This window comes from Corythoichthys intestinalis, unplaced genomic scaffold (assembly GCF_030265065.1).
Source record: "Corythoichthys intestinalis isolate RoL2023-P3 unplaced genomic scaffold, ASM3026506v1 HiC_scaffold_27, whole genome shotgun sequence".
Lineage (NCBI taxonomy): Eukaryota > Metazoa > Chordata > Actinopteri > Syngnathiformes > Syngnathidae > Corythoichthys > Corythoichthys intestinalis.
In genome coordinates this window covers 897,547-913,392 of record NW_026651596.1, presented here as the reverse complement: position 1 = coordinate 913,392, position 15,846 = coordinate 897,547, and the positions used below count along the sequence as shown (strand labels likewise).

The 15,846-nt window shown below is 38.7% G+C and overlaps 2 protein-coding genes across 2 annotated transcripts; one reads left to right on the top strand and one right to left on the bottom strand.

Moving 5' to 3' along the window:
- Positions 1-1,766: 1,766 nt before the first annotated feature.
- On the top strand, positions 1,767-2,639 carry LOC130911319 (uncharacterized). Its single transcript, XM_057829202.1, has one exon. The coding sequence runs from the start codon at positions 1,767-1,769 to the stop codon at positions 2,637-2,639; it is 873 nt and encodes a 290-aa protein (XP_057685185.1).
- Positions 2,640-3,068: 429 nt separating this feature from the next.
- Positions 3,069-15,364, bottom strand: LOC130911327 (uncharacterized). Its single transcript, XM_057829209.1, has 8 exons — positions 13,926-15,364; positions 13,771-13,836; positions 10,620-10,729; positions 10,314-10,474; positions 4,075-4,143; positions 3,780-3,849; positions 3,456-3,545; positions 3,069-3,335 (listed from the first exon to the last, which is right to left on the bottom strand). The coding sequence occupies exons 1-8, from the start codon at positions 14,001-14,003 to the stop codon at positions 3,317-3,319; spliced, it is 663 nt and encodes a 220-aa protein (XP_057685192.1). The 5' UTR covers positions 14,004-15,364; the 3' UTR covers positions 3,069-3,316.
- Between the last annotated feature and the right edge of the window lie 482 nt (positions 15,365-15,846).

Genomic DNA, 15,846 nt, shown 5'->3' with positions numbered 1-15,846 from the left:
TCACCTTTTGAGCAAAAGATCTAATCACTTTGGCAGAGAAATCTAATATTGATGATAACTTCCAAACCGCTGCGCAGAAGTGAACCAAACGTCATCCAATGGTGAATTGTGTCATATTCTAGTAATTACATTTGGAAATTTGGTGCTAGGACATTTGGTTTGTGCGCGATTCTCAAAATGAGTTAAAAAAAAGCCATTCTCACCTTTTGAGCAAAAGATCTAATCACTTTGGCAGAGAAATCTAATATTGATGATAACTTCCAAACCGCTGCTCAGAAGTGAACCAAACTTCCCCCAATGGTGAATTGTGTCATATTCTAGTAATTACATTTGGAAATTTTGTTTAGGACATTTGGTTTGTGTGCAATCCTCAAAATGTGTCACACCGTGGTGAGGTTTGTCGCATCATGGTTACTTCCTGCTTTATTTTGAAATTCTTTTCCTCCTTGTTTCAGAGCACTTGCCCTTCCTCATGTGCTCCCTAATCACCAATTGTTTCCACCTGTTCCCCATTACCTTCTCTGTGTGTATATATATATAAGGCGCTTTCGCACTGCAGGAACTTGAGTACTTAGCTCCTTTAACTATCCCGCCCTCCTGTAGTTCGAGGAGCTATCCTTTGCGAAGCAGTCGTGTTCGCACATGGGGTACTACGCCCAGTCAGACCTGCTGTGACGTTTTAGTCTGCGCCAGTGACGCATTATTTACTCGCCAGTCGTCACGCCCACCAGCGGCGCATTAGCTAAACAGAAGACAACGAAATGGAGACCGTTGAAGACACTGCAGCAATTCTTGCAAGTTTGAAGGGAATCGTTTCCATCAGCGAGCAATCCCAGCGTCTAACGACGAGACTGGTAGCGCACATTAAAAGACAAGAGTCAAAAGCAAGCGATGTTTCTTCGTTTCATGGAGACCGAAAGGGTAGCAGACGACCGTAGAAGACAAAGGAGGCTACGGGTAAGTGTAAAACAATGTATTTGACGTGTTTACTAAGGATGTAAGTGTTCACGTGTTTTTTTAACTGTTTTAACTTTACTTGCGTGCCGTCTGTTTTCTTTTGATGCATTTGGAAGCCCTCATAAATTTACTAGTGCGAGCTATGCGATGTGTGCGGTCCTGCGGCAGTTTCCGCACGGACGCTTTAAGTGTCGGACACTCTGGAATATGTACGTGAAAAAAAGTCAAGGGAATAAATGTTATAATTTTTTTTTTTTTTTTTTTCAGAACGAGGTGTTTTATATGTATTTGAAATATCATCCAAAAGTGTCTCGTTTATTTATTTTCACATATTCTATTGTTTACATTTTGAAAAATAAAAGCATTAAGTATATTTTTCCAATCTTTTTTCGTAAAGACTTAATTGCACTGAGCACTTCAAAACCTGAACCAAATTTTAATTTTAGTGTACTGTTAGACCCCTACTGTTACTGTATACACATGTACTTTCATATGAACAAACATTTGAGCCAAGTTTGTGTTTTGTGTTTTTGAGTTTGTGACTTATGTTACCCAAAATACCCAAGAAAATAAGTTTTCCATTTCCATTTCAGATTTTGCAGCGACTCATTGCACAGCGATCCTCGCCATCTGTTTGGGTGCGAACAAAAGCCGATGACTGGTGGAGACGGGTTCTTCCCAGTTTTACAGACCAGCAGTTCGTGGAGAATTTCCGTATGACTAGAGAGACATTTCATTACCTCTGTCGGCGTCTGAGGCCTGCAATGGAGAGAGTGGACACGACGTTTCGCCTTACAGTTCCGTTAGACATGAGGATTGCTGTCGCCCTTTGGAAGCTCGCCACCAACTCTGACTACAGGAGCATAGGGCATATATTTGGGATTGGCCTTTCAACTGCCTGTGACTGTTTAAGAGAGTTCTGCTCCGCCGTGGAAGAAGTTTTGCTGCCAGAGGTCCTGAAAATACCTAGCCTTGACAAAATGAAAGAACATGCACAGTACTTTGAGCAAAGATGGGGGTTGCCACAGTGTATTGGGGCTGTTGATGGCTCCCACATCCCAATTTTAGCACCCCAGCAGTACCATACAGAGTATTTCAATAGAAAAGGATGGTACTCGATTGTTTTACAGGCAGTTGTAGATGAAAGAGGTTTGATTTGGAACGCATACACTGGGCAACCTGGTAGCCTACATGGTGCCCGAGTGTTACGCTTGTCTGCTCTGTGGGAACTGGCTGAGAGGGGCAGGGTATTTTCACAGGAGTACATGAGTGTTGGAGGGCAGAATGTTGGCTACTACATCATTGGAGATGCTGCATATCCACTGAAAAGCTGGCTCATGAAGCAATTTGCAGACACTGGTGCCTTAACCAAAGAAGAGCAGACATTCAACGTGAAGACAAGCAGGGCAAGAGTTGTGGTTGAGCATGCTTTTGGTAGACTGAAAGGAAGGTGGCGATGCCTCCAAAAGTGCAATGACTGCAGCCTAGAGAGGATCAAGTCCATGGTGCTCACGTGCTGTGTGCTTCATAACCTCTGTGAAAGTCACAATGAGATGTGGAGAGAGGAGTGGAGCGAGCCACTGCCACTGCAGCCAGACACTCTTGTTCAACCACCTGCTACAGATGCTGAAGGTGTAGCTGTGCGTTCAGCCTTGATGCGCCACTTTGTGTTGCCCAACTAAATAGGTGTACACCACCACCCCATGACTCGTTTTTTTTCCCTCCCAAAATAAGTCTTAATTTTCATTTATGTTTTATGTGCATTATTATAAACCCATTTTCCATCTGTAGCTGGCTACAAAGGCCAATTTTTTTTAATGTGGTGTCATGTGTTTACTACTCACACAATGTATTGCAAGCCACATGTTAAGGAATACTTCAGTGTACTAGTAATCAGACATAAAACATTGTGTTACTCAAAGTAATATTTTTTAATGAAAAGTCACACTGCAACACAAAAAAAAATAACGTGCAAAATTAAAAATAATATATTGTAATGAAAAATCACACCAACAAAAGGAAAAATTAACATGTGCAAAATTTGTTTTCAAAGTAATATATTTTACAGAAAAATCTCTGCAACAATAGAAAAATTTAGATGTGAAACATTTGGTTGAGTCCAATTTCTTTTAATTAGGGTTTGTCATGCCGATTTGACATTCTGTTCATGATGTCCCGAATACCCTCCATTACCATCTGATGTTGCCGGCTGGACTCAGACAGCAGAGCCTGACACTGCTTTTCAAAGTGTTGATTTTGCTCTTCAAACACCTGTAGCATCCTGTCAAATTGTGCATTTCGTTGCCTTTGGTACTCTGCGTCCGAAGCCTGCCATTCCTGCACAGTTGCAAGCAGTGTGTCATTCTTTCTCCTCTTTGCTGCAAGAAATAAGGAAGGTGGAAAATCAGTGAAGAACTGGCTGTACACCACACTACAAGTTGTCCACAAGTTCTCACTATTTCTTGGCAAGATGCAGGAACAACAGATTATTTCCTTACCAGGTCTGGGATGGCAGTGGGTGCTGGCAGCTGGGCGGCGTTGGCTTATTATTTGTGAATCCGGACAAGCAGGAAACCGGTGTGTAGTTACTGAATTTCAAAGAAAAAAATAACATCAAGTTTCTCTTCAAAGAACAAAATAATAACATCAAGTTTCTCATCCTTCATTATTGATATTTGTTGTGCTATCAGTTTTGTATATTTTCCTAATGAGACTTAAGTGCAGCAATGAGATGATCCAATTAGGTTGTGAGTTCACTCAGCCAGGCTAACCACCATTATAGCAGCACACAATTTTGCACATAAAATACAACATTTCTTTACCTGATGTAAGCTGACTGGTACTGGCACTTTGTGTGGGGCAAGGAATGGCAGGACATCACAACGTTGTTTTCTGGTGGGTACACAGGGGATAAACATTTTTGAATGAACAAGTTCTGAGTGGTAGTGGTGGTTTATAAAAAAAAAAAAAACTTAGCTCAATTAGTTACTTTTTTTCCTTTCAAACAAAGCATCAGTGCCGCCATGATATGATCCCACCAGGTTGTTAGTGCACTCATCAAGCTAACCACCACTATAGCAGCACAGATTTTGCACATAAAAGACAATCTTTCTTTACCTGATGTAAGCTGGCTGGTACTGGCATTTTGTGGGGGCAGGGAATGGCAGGACATCACAACGGGGTTTTCTAGTGGGTACACAGGGGATAAACACTTTTGAATAAAAGTTCTGAGACAAATGGTGATTCATAAAGAAACTTAGCTCAATTAGTTACTTTTTTCTTTTAAATGAGTACAGCCATGATATGAGAGAGAGAGAGAGAGAGAGAGAGAGAGAGAGAGAGAGAGAGAGAGAGAGAGAGAGAGAGAGAGAGAGAGAGAGAGAGAGAGAGAGAGAGAGAGAGAGAGAGAGAGAGAGAGAGAGAGAGAGAGAGAGAGAGAGAGAGAGAGAGAGAGAGAGAGAGAGAGAGAGAGAGAGAGAGAGAGAGAGAGAGAGAGAGAGAGAATTTCACTGGCACTGGCTCAAGTCTAATATATGGTTATAGAAAATATAGAAATTATGTTATAGGATATTAGACGTTATATGGATAAATGTATATATACCCACATAAATATATACCTACATATATACATATATATACACACACACCTACAACACCCACCCACATCCACACATACATATATCGTTTCGTTTTATCTATATCCCATGCATATTAAATCCTCCTATTTATGCTTCGTCAAATACCATTTTTATTGTTTTAGTGGGGAATGTCCAAAATATAATTTATAATTTATAGTAGATAATACATAGAGATACATTGAGAACCCCAGAACCACAAGTCAGGACCCACTATATAATATATATAGAGAGAAACAGGCAAATATTATTTTATATATTACTATTTATTATATCAGCATAAAACAAATTTTACACCTAATATATTTAATCCAAATTGTACAACATTTCCAATACTATATCGACCCCCCGTCCTAATATTATAACCCAATTATCCTATATACAATCAATATATATGATATAATAATCATAATAGTATCCTTAACCTAATATTTCATACAATCAGATAAGCCTTTCCGTGTATACATGCATATACATATATATCCACTCATATATATATACACACACATACATCCAAATACATATATATCTATATACAGTGCCTTGCAAAAGTATTCGGCCCCCTTGAATCTTGCAACCTTTCGCCACATTTCAGGCTTCAAACAAAGATATGAAATTTAATTTTTTTTGTCAAGAATCAACAACAAGTGGGACACAATCGTGAAGTGGAACAACATTTATTGGATAATTTAAACTGTTTTAACAAATAAAAAACTGAAACGTGGGGCGTGCAATATTATTCGGCCCCTTTACTTTCAGTGCAGCAAACTCACTCCAGAAGTTCAGTGAGGATCTCTGAATGATCCAATGTTGTCCTAAATGACCGATGATGATAAATAGAATCCACCTGTGTGTAATCAAGTCTCCGTATAAATGCACCTGCTCTGTGATAGTATCAGGGTTCTGTTTAAAGTGCAGAGAGCATTATGAAAACCAAGGAACACACCAGGCAGGTCCGAGATACTGTTGTGGAGAAGTTTAAAGCCGGATTTGGATACAAAAAGATTTCCCAAGCTTTAAACATCTCAAGGAGCACTGTGCAAGCCATCATATTTAAATGGAAGGAGCATCAGACCACTGCAAATCTACCAAGACCCGACCGTCCTTCCAAACTTTCTTCTCAAACAAGGAGAAAACTGATCAGAGATGCAGCCAAGAGGCCCATGATCACTCTGGATGAACTGCAGAGATTTACAGCTGAGGTGGGAGAGTCTGTCCATAGGACAACAATCAGTCGTACACTGCACAAATCTGGCCTTTATGGAAGAGTGGCAAGAAGAAAGCCATTTCTCAAAGATATCCATAAAAAGTCTCGTTTAAAGTTTGCCACAAGCCACCTGGGAGACACACCAAACATGTGGAAGAAGGTGCTCTGGTCAGATGAAGCCAAAATTGAACTTTTGGGCCACAATGCAAAACGATATGTTTGGCGTAAAAGCAACACAGCTCATCACCCTGAACACACCATCCCCACTGTCAAACATGGTGGTGGCAGCATCATGGTTTGGGCCTGCTTTTCTTCAGCAGGGACAGGCAAGATGGTTAAAATTGACGGGAAGATGGATGCAGCCAAATACAGGAACATTCTGGAAGAAAACCTGTTAGTATCTGCACAAGACCTGAGACTGGGACGGAGATTTATCTTCCAACAGGACAATGATCCAAAACAAAGCCAAATCTACAATGGAATGGTTAAAAAAAAAAAAACGTATCCAGGTGTTAGAATGGCCAAGTCAAAGTCCAGACCTGAATCCAATCGAGAATCTGTGGAAAAAGCTGAAGACTGCTGTTCACAAACACTCTCCATCCAACCTCACTGAGCTCGAGCTGTTTTGCAAGGAAGAATGGGCAAGAATGTCAGTCTCTCGATGTGCAAAACTGATAGAAACATACCCCAAGCGACTTGCAGCTGTAATTGGAGCAAAAGGTGGCGCTACAAAGTATTAACGCAAGGGGGCCGAATAATATTGCACGCCCCACTTTTCAGTTTTTTATTTGTTAAAAAAGTTTAAATTATCCAATAAATTTTGTTCCACTTCACGATTGTGTCCCACTTGTTGTTGATTCTTGACAAAAAATTAAAATTTTATAACTTTATGTTTGAAGCCTGAAATGTGGCGAAAGGTTGCAAGGTTCAAGGGGGCCGAATACTTTTGTAAGGCACTGTATATACATATGCACACATAAACACATACATACATATAAATCCATAATCTCACTAGGTATAGGCTAAGTTCTATAATTAGGCGCACGTACGGTCATATTATTAGGCACAAGCGTAATCCTATTATCAAGCGCAGATCCGGCCATATTTATAGGCCCAGGCGCGGCCCTATTATTAGGTACCAGTATGTTCATATTATTAGGTATCTTTATATGATTTCGCGATTTCGGATTTTAATGTCCGGAGGAATCGTTTTGTGTAGCCCCTCGGGCGCAAGGCTTTAAACAAAATGTTTGTGGCCTCCTCTACATCCTCAGGGAAGGTGCATATTCTGTGAAAACGGATAAGTTGAGATTTAATAATACCTTTGAATGTGTGTTTTGGATGGTAGCTATTTTTGAATAATAGTGCATGTCTGTCCGTAGTTTTGAAGAAAACTTTGGTGGCTAAGTATTTTGAGATATCCGTACTGGTATTATTATAATAAACGAATACTGTTGTGTCTAAAAATTCTATATGCTCATTACTAATATTATATTTTAATTTAATATTCGAATGATATGAGTTTAATATTTCAATAAATGTATAAAATTCATCAATCGTTCCTTCCCAGATACCAAATATATCGTCTAGATATCTCATATAATAGCGGAGTTTTATGGCATAATTTCAAAGCCTCTTCTTCCCATTTTGCCAGATAGATATTCGCATACGCTGGAGAATACTTGCGGCCCATTGCGCAACCGCAAGTTTGTAAATAAAAATCCTTGCCGAAGCAAAAATCATTCCTGGTTAATGTAATCTCCAACAACTGGAGGATTTCCTGGTCTGGTCGGCCATGTTGTGGAGATTTCCGAAAGGCATTTGCGACAGCTTCAAGTCCCAAATTCGTGTCTATGTTGGTATATAGTGAATCAATATCTATAGTAAATAAAAAAGCATTAGATGGTAAGGGTCTATTTTTAATTTTATGTACAAATTCATAAGTATCTTAAATATAACTAGGATGTATTTGTGATAAAGGATTTATGTAATAATCATTGTATTCTGTTATTCTATACGATTCGGATCCGCAGTCACAATCGGACTGCCTGTGGGAACTTTATACGGGATAGTCCATGTCTCTGGTGGTTTATGTATTTTTGGAAGTAGATAGAAAAGTCTTGGACAGGGGCTCTCCGGTCCCAAAAAGTATTTTAATTGTTTATAAGTTATATATTTTTTATTGTATAGTTCAGTTATAATGTCTCTAATTAATATTCTTGTGCGCTTAATTAAAGAATGAGGCATTTTTATATAATATTTTGGATTATTTAATTGTCTAGTCGCCTCTTTAATATAATTATCCTTGTCCTGTATAACTATTTGGCCCCCTTTGTCAGCAGGTTTTATAATAATTTTGTCATTATTTACGAGTGTTTTTAAAGCTTCTTTTTGTCTGGGTGTAAGGTTATTTTTATCAGCATGTAGTGGCCTATATTTTTTCAATAGATTTTCGTTATCTTTAATAAAATCTTTAATCGGTTGTGACATACTATTTGTGTTAGGTTCCCATACTAACGGCCCAGTGAACGGTTGGTAGGTATATTCTTCCTCGTCCTTAAAATAATGCAGAATTTTAATTTTCCTATGAAATTTATACAGATCCTTACCAATATCATTTTTGTTCGGCTTCCCTGGAGTTGGGATAAATGTTAAACCCTTTTCTAAAACCTCCAGTTGTTCCTTATTTAATTTGAAGCTGTCGCATAATACCAAAACATTTGACGGTGAGGGGTTCCCAGCCATGGTTGAACCCCTCACATGTTTAATTGGTCAAGCCAATAGTTCAAAATCGCCTCCGCTGTCTCTGATGTCCAGTGGACCGCGTCATGTATCTCTACTTTGAATTTTAAGTAGGAAATTTCGTTTAAAAAGTTGTATTTATTCATAATAATTCCATTAAGATTTTCAATGCGTTGTTGTACTTTATTGTCTAGTCTGTCCGAAAAATTGATAATAGGCATGAAGATTTCCGCTTGTGGGAACCTCTCTGTGGTCGTTTTAATTAAGGTGTATAATTGTCTCTCAGTTGTATATGGCATTAATAGTCTAAGGCAATTATTCAAACCTATAGACAAAATAAGTTTATCTACACGGGAATTAATTGTAGCTTCTTTGATCAGAAGTTGTAAGTGATGTATTTGTGCCCCTGGGAAGCTGTCTATTTGTACATCAGGATCCTGGAATGGTGGGATGCGCGATAAATTTGAGTCTCCAATAATGACAATATTTTTGACAATGTGTAATTTCCATTCTTTATTTTTTCTGATTGTTTTTTGAGGTCTTGTAGGCTCCCAACGCAGTGAAAAATCATCTTTAGAATTTTCGACCGGTGGATGTCTTTCCTGAGTGGAAAATGATGTATCAGAAGAGGGCTTGTGCACCGTCTCATGACCTGTGTCGACTGCCTCTCTCATCATTGTAATTTTCTCATTTTCCTCTATGGCAAAATTCGCCATAGTTTTATTTTCAATGTCAGTTTTCTTTTCAATGATTCCAGTTTGTTCGCTGCGTTGGGAGCCAGTAATTGATCTGCCCGTGTCTGGTGGAGAGAGAGAGGGGGCGGGATGGTCATCCTCCATAAGTAATGTCATCAAAGCAGTATATTCTTTTTTTGAGACCCCTGATAACGGAGTCTCCGAGTCCTCCCTTCCTGTATCCCTTATTTCGGAACTTTGTAAGAATTGTTTTTCCCGTTATTTTTATTGCCGTTTTCGTCATTTCTGGTGGAAATTTCTTACCCTTGTCGTTCGTATTATGTTCTATGTCATTTTCCATTATATGTTTCGTCTTTGCTTTGCATTTTCTTGGAGATTTATTGTTCATTTCACTGAGCGCTTGTTTTAAAAGTTTAGCTGATGTTTGAATTCGTTGCGGGAGTTGTTCATGGGCAAATTTATCCATTGTATTTATTTTGTCATCATTACTTTTGATATTTTTGTCATGTATAGGTTGTCTTAGGTAATTTTCTTTGCACAGACCCGAAGGTCCCGCAATTTCGCCGTCCTCCACTACGCTCGCCTGTTGCCATGGTGGAAGATCTGGCAACCCAGCTCGCAACGGAGGGAATTGCGATAATGAACGAAGATTTATTGGGTTATTGTTATGTACTGCGCGCATTTCCTTATTGTAGACCATGTCATAAAATGTTTTTAGAGACGAGGATGTTAATTTCGGTCCAAATCGGATTCTTGCCCAGTCTATTGCTTTATTATATGACGCTTCATCAAAGTCCCCTAGTATCCCCCAGTTGTTGGAGATTACCGAATCATAATGATCACGCATGAGAATAAAGTTATTTCTGAGCCAGTTTTTAGTATTGTCCTTTATTTTTGACAGTATATCGTCGCTCGGAGAGGCTGGTTTGATAAAGTTTGCCAATTTGTTTACTTTTAATGACATGATTTTAGGATAATTATCCGTTTCTAACGATTTCGAAATGATTTCGGAGTGGTGTATGGCTTGCAAAATGCAGAAATACTTTTTGGTTTGATCGGAGTTGTATGCACGGTCACCTGAGGGTGCAGAAGAGGCCCCCCCTGACACCCGAGAGGCGTACGTGTCTTGTCGTTTGGCGTATTGATGCCAGGTCCGCTGGGCGTATGGCCTTGGTTGGCGAACTGGTAGCTGTCGTCTCAACATGTTTGTATTTGTCGTGAGAAGAGATGAAAGGAGTCTGAAAATTCGAACAAAATCAAAACCTCAATCAGGAAGGGTTCTTATATATACCTTCCCTGTATTAAATGATTTTTCTATGTATAGACCAAATGCATACCTTTACCTTTTAAGCCAACACAAAGAGGAACTGCTGGAGTACTCACGTTCCCAACCAGGAAGTCGGATTCTCCACCGTCGCCGGCCAGCCGATTCCCAATGGGAGCGGAATAAGGAGTGTCGCACTTTTTATCGTTTCTCCGTCGGAAGTGAAAAACTTCACAATGTTTGAGTTTAACCAAAAAACGGTCAGTGGGGAAGCAAAAAAGAGTTCACAAAAAAGATTCCTAATAAATAATCCACTCTCTCCTCCGAAGTTCTCTGAGGGAGGGGGTCCACAAAAGTCTAGCAAATGCTTTTTAAAGGTACAGTAACCATCCAAATGTTGCGCCTTCTCTCCAAATATTGATTCGTAAATACCTAAAAAATAGGCACAGCCCTTTATTTACAAAAAATTGCTTATAAAAAAAAATTTTTGTTCAAAAATGTATTTGCGCAATCGCGGTAAAAAAAAAAAAAAAATCAAAATATGTACAAAAATCAATTATATTGGAGAGAAAGGGCAATATTATATTGATCCCCGGGGAACCATACAAACCCATACAACATTTTATATATATATATATATATATATATATATATATATATATATTTTTAGGAATTTTTTCTTAATATTACTACTGCCACCCTACAACCACATTAGTGATAATGAATAATAAGTTAGTAATATTTCGAAATACCACTTTGGACGAGGCTCTGGCCAAGTTAGGTGACTTATATATATAGAGTGAAACGGAATTTCACTGGCACTGGCTCAAGTCTAATATATGGTTATGGAAAATATAGAAATTATGTTATAGGATATTAGACGTTATATGTATAAATGTATATATACCCACATAAATATATACCTACATATATACATACATATACACACACACCTACAACACCCACCCACATCCACACATACATATATCGTTTCGTTTTATCTATATCCCATACATATTAAATCCTATTTATGCTTCGTCAAATACCATGTTTATTGTTTTAGTGGGGAATGTCCAAAATATAATTTATAATTTATAGTAGATAATACATAGAGATACATTGAGAACCCCAGAACCACAAGTCAGGACCCACTATATAATATATAGAGAGAGAAACAGGCAAATATTATTTTATATATTACTATTTATTATATCAGCATAAAACAAATTTTACACCTAATATATTTAATCCAAATTGTACAACATTTCCAATACTATATCGACACCCCGTCCTAATATTATAACCCAATTATCCTATATACAATCAATATATATGATATAATAATCATAATAGTATCCTTAACCTAATATTTCATACAATCAGATAAGCCCATCCGTGTATACATGCATATACACATATATATATATATCCACTCATATATATATACACACACATACATCCAAATACATATATATCTATATAAATACATATGTACACATAAACACATACATACATATAAATCCATAATCTCACTAGGTATAGGCTAAATTCTATAATTAGGCGCACGTACGGTCATATTATTAGGCACAAGCGTAATCCTATTATCAAGCGCAGATCCGGCCATATTTATAGGCCCAGGCGCGGCCCTATTATTAGGTACCAGTATGTTCATATTATTAGGTACAAACGCGGCCATATTATTAGGCACAGGCATCGCCCTATCATTAGGTATAAATGTGACCATATTATTAGGTACAGGCGCGTTTCTATTACTAGGCATATACGCTGCCCAAACATCAGGCGCAACTATGGCCATATTATTAGGTACAGGCGCGGTATAGGGTAAGTATATAAATAATATATCATATATTAAATACTATTAGTTATATATTATATATTAAATACAATTAGTTATATATTAGGTGTAATCTGGGCTAGGGTTATTTTTAACCTCTAGGGTTTATTCAATTAGGGTTTATTTATTTCCTAGGGTTAATTTTTGGCCCTATTAAGGTTATGATTTAAACAATATGCTATTTATCAATTAGGGTTAGGAGGGCAAGTGTTCTCGATTAGTTAAGTTTAGTAAAAGGTAGGGTTTACCTGTACTCAACCTTTAAACGAAAAACAAACTAAATTTGACAAAACGCGCGGGATAGAAAATCCCCCCTCCCTCCCCTGCCAAAGCAGAGAAGGGAAGTAACGTTTCCTCCCCCCGAAATCCCAAAGGGATTACGAGGTTTGGGGTTAGTGTGGGGGGGATAACCCCTCAAAAAAAGGGGGGGGGCCATCCCCCCCAACCCCGAAGAATCATGTTAGAACCGGAACCCAGCCACGACATGCAACACCTACAACCATAACATTCAATATAAACAATTATTTACACACCAAAACCAAATTATTTACAATTGGATATATTTATTTACATATACAACCAACTAGACAAAAAAAATATATTAACATTATTTACAATATATACAAGAATAAATATAAGTGCCCAAGACGGCATCGCATGTCGAACCCGGACCCCCACTCCAACCCCCCCCACACAAACACCAAAAAGTCAAACAATCCCGGTACCATGTAAAACGGGCATCCCGGCCAGCAGAGCCCAGCCTAAGTGCTCGTGTGGTAAGTGCTATACAAAAAGTGCCAAAACATTTACAATACAAACAACAATGCAAATCACAACATTTTATTTACAAAACTCAATCCAATGGATGGGCCTCGTCCAACCGGGACCCCCGCATCACCAGGACCGGACAAGAACGCGTGAAGGAGGTAATTATACACATATACGACTGTCAAACTAATCAATAACCAAATTATGTTTTTTCGTTCAGGCCCTCCGGATGCACTGTGCCCAGTTTTTGGATCCAAATATGTTCAAAACGGAGTCTTTGCCTTCTTGACCACGTGCTATCGCTTTGTAGGCCCTTGAATTTGAAGTTATCGACTTCACAAGTTTGGAAATGTTCATACAATACATAGGATTTTCTATTATAATGCCTAATAAAATATAAATGTTCTTTGATACGTGTTAATAAAGGTCTACCCGTCTCTCCTATATATATATTTTATGACATTTATAACATTGTATTACATATATAATATTGGTGTTTCTGGTGGTCAGAGAAATATTTTGGATTAGACCTTAATTCAGATAAACAATAGGAATACCACACATCTTCTATTTACATTTAGCTAATGTAAGTTAGAGAAGATCACAAAAGTCAACATTTCTGAATGCATTCAGGCAGCATGACTTACCTGATGGGCGACAAGGGGTACTGCAGGCAACAGTAATTGGATTTGATAGAGGAGATCTGTTTTGCTCTGTTTGAATAGAAACGCAATGCATCTCAACAACATAACATTTAAAGGGTTGAGAATTTAAAATTTCGTTGTGACAAAATCTAGCTTACTTTCTTAAGTGCACACACAACATCTTCTGATTCTGCTGTGTTATCTCGGTCAACATATCTGTACCGCAATGTCAACATAACTATGTATTTATTCACTTCCCCTTCTCTATTACAAAAAGTAAAACGAGACTAGTCATGTCCGACACTTAATGCGTCCGTGGGGAAACACCTTCAGTAATTCGGTTCCCCATGCAGCGTTTAGAATGCATTTTATCAGGGGAAAAATACAACAAAACCGACAGTGTACGCAAGTGAACCGAACCGAACATGCAAAAACAAACGGTTACACCCTTAAATAACTTCTTGTTCCATACCTTCAAGCAGCTGGGAGGGTGGGTTGTTCTCCTTCTGCGTCAACGACCGCAAAAGTGAAGCAGAGGAGTCTTTTGTTTCGGCGTTCCCATATGCTGGTCTGTGGCCCAATATGAGGTCGAGCGTCTCATACCATTTGCCAGTTTTTCTGTCTGCCCCGCTCTGGTTGTTGTGGTCTTTGATCTTCTTGTAGTCCTGTTTCAGTTTCTTCATTTTTTCCCTAATTGTTTTGCGCTGTGGTAAACCCCAGCCTTCTCCAGTTGTGCGCTTATCTCGGCAAATATTTTTTTGTTGCGTTGCGACCCCTCAAGTCCTCTTTGGACGCTCGCAGTTGAATAAATAGCAAGGAGGGCTTTTACCTCATCGTCGCTCCATTGAGCTTTTCCTGGCTCCATTTTTTTTCCAACAATTTACAGACAGAGTAGTTGTTTTTTAAATATGGCGGCTCCATGTGATGCGCGAAAAGTAAGGGGCGTGTTTGCCGCTGATTTCAGCGAATCACCAAAGAGCTACGTAATATCGTTCCTGCGGCCCCGCGGAAAGTACTCACTTCAGAGTCGGCGCTAAAATGTTGCTCGGAAGACGAGGTCCTCGTCCTACGTTCCTACATATCCGAACACACAAAATGACGTCATCCACCCCCAAAAGGGTCGAGGAACTGCAGATAGTTACAACAGTGCGAAAGCGCCTATAGTCAGTCTCCCCTTTGTTTTTTGCCAGAGTGTCTTCGTCCGCTGACGTGTCACCCCAGCCTGCTAAAGTCCACAGCCTAAGTCACCACGAGAGTCAAGTCCTGAAGAATTTAGTAAGGCTTTTGAGTTTGTTTGCTATTTTGTTTTTTGATGGTTATTTTGCCTTCCTTGTGAGGTGAATTTTTTTTGAAGAACCTGCTTTCTGATTGTGAATATTTTGTAAGCATTTCTGAGTTTGTTTGCTACTTTGTGTTTTTGATAACGTTTTTGCCTTCCTTCATGAAGTGAATTTTTGCTGAAGAACCTGCCTTGTTTGTTTTCACCTTAAGAGAGACTGTTGAAAAAATTATTTTTGTTAACAACAATAACTCTGCATTTGGGTCCTCCTTTGAGTCCAGTTCTGACAAAATGAGTTCAAAAAATCTATTCTCACCTTTTGAGCGCGAGATCTATGCACTTTGGCAGAGAAATGTAATATTGATGATAACTCCCAAACCACTGCGTAGTGAACCAAACTTCACCCAATGGTGAATTGTGTCATGTTCTAGTAATTTCATTTGGAAATTTGGTTCTAGGACATTCGGTTTGTGCGCAATTCTCAAAATGAGCTCAAAAAAGCCATTCTCACCTTTTGGAGTGCGAGATCAAATCACTTTGGCAGAGAAATGTAATATTGATGATAACTCCCAAACAGCTGCGCAGAACTGAACCAAGTTGGACCCAATGGTGAATTGTGTCATATTCTAGTAATTACATTTGGAAATTTGGTTCTAGGACATTTTGTTTGTGCGCAATCCTCAAAACGAGTTCAAAAAAGCCATTCTCACCTTTTGAGCGTGAGATCTATGCACTTTGGCAGAGAAATGTAATATTGATGATTGGTTCACTTCTGCGCAGCGGTTTGGGAGTTAGCATCA

Coding starts and splice junctions, on each gene's coding strand:
- LOC130911327 (XM_057829209.1), bottom strand. CDS start 14,003: ATGTTGACATTGCGGTACAGATATGTTGACCGAGATAACACAGCAGAA. Junction 4,144..10,313: donor GGCCTCTTCTGCACCCTCAG/GTGACCGTGCAT, acceptor TGTACCCACTAG/AAAACCCCGTTGTGATGTCC. Junction 3,546..3,779: donor TACCAGTCAGCTTACATCAG/GTAAAGAAATGT, acceptor TTTGAAATTCAG/TAACTACACACCGGTTTCCT.
- LOC130911319 (XM_057829202.1), top strand. CDS start 1,767: ATGAGGATTGCTGTCGCCCTTTGGAAGCTCGCCACCAACTCTGACTAC.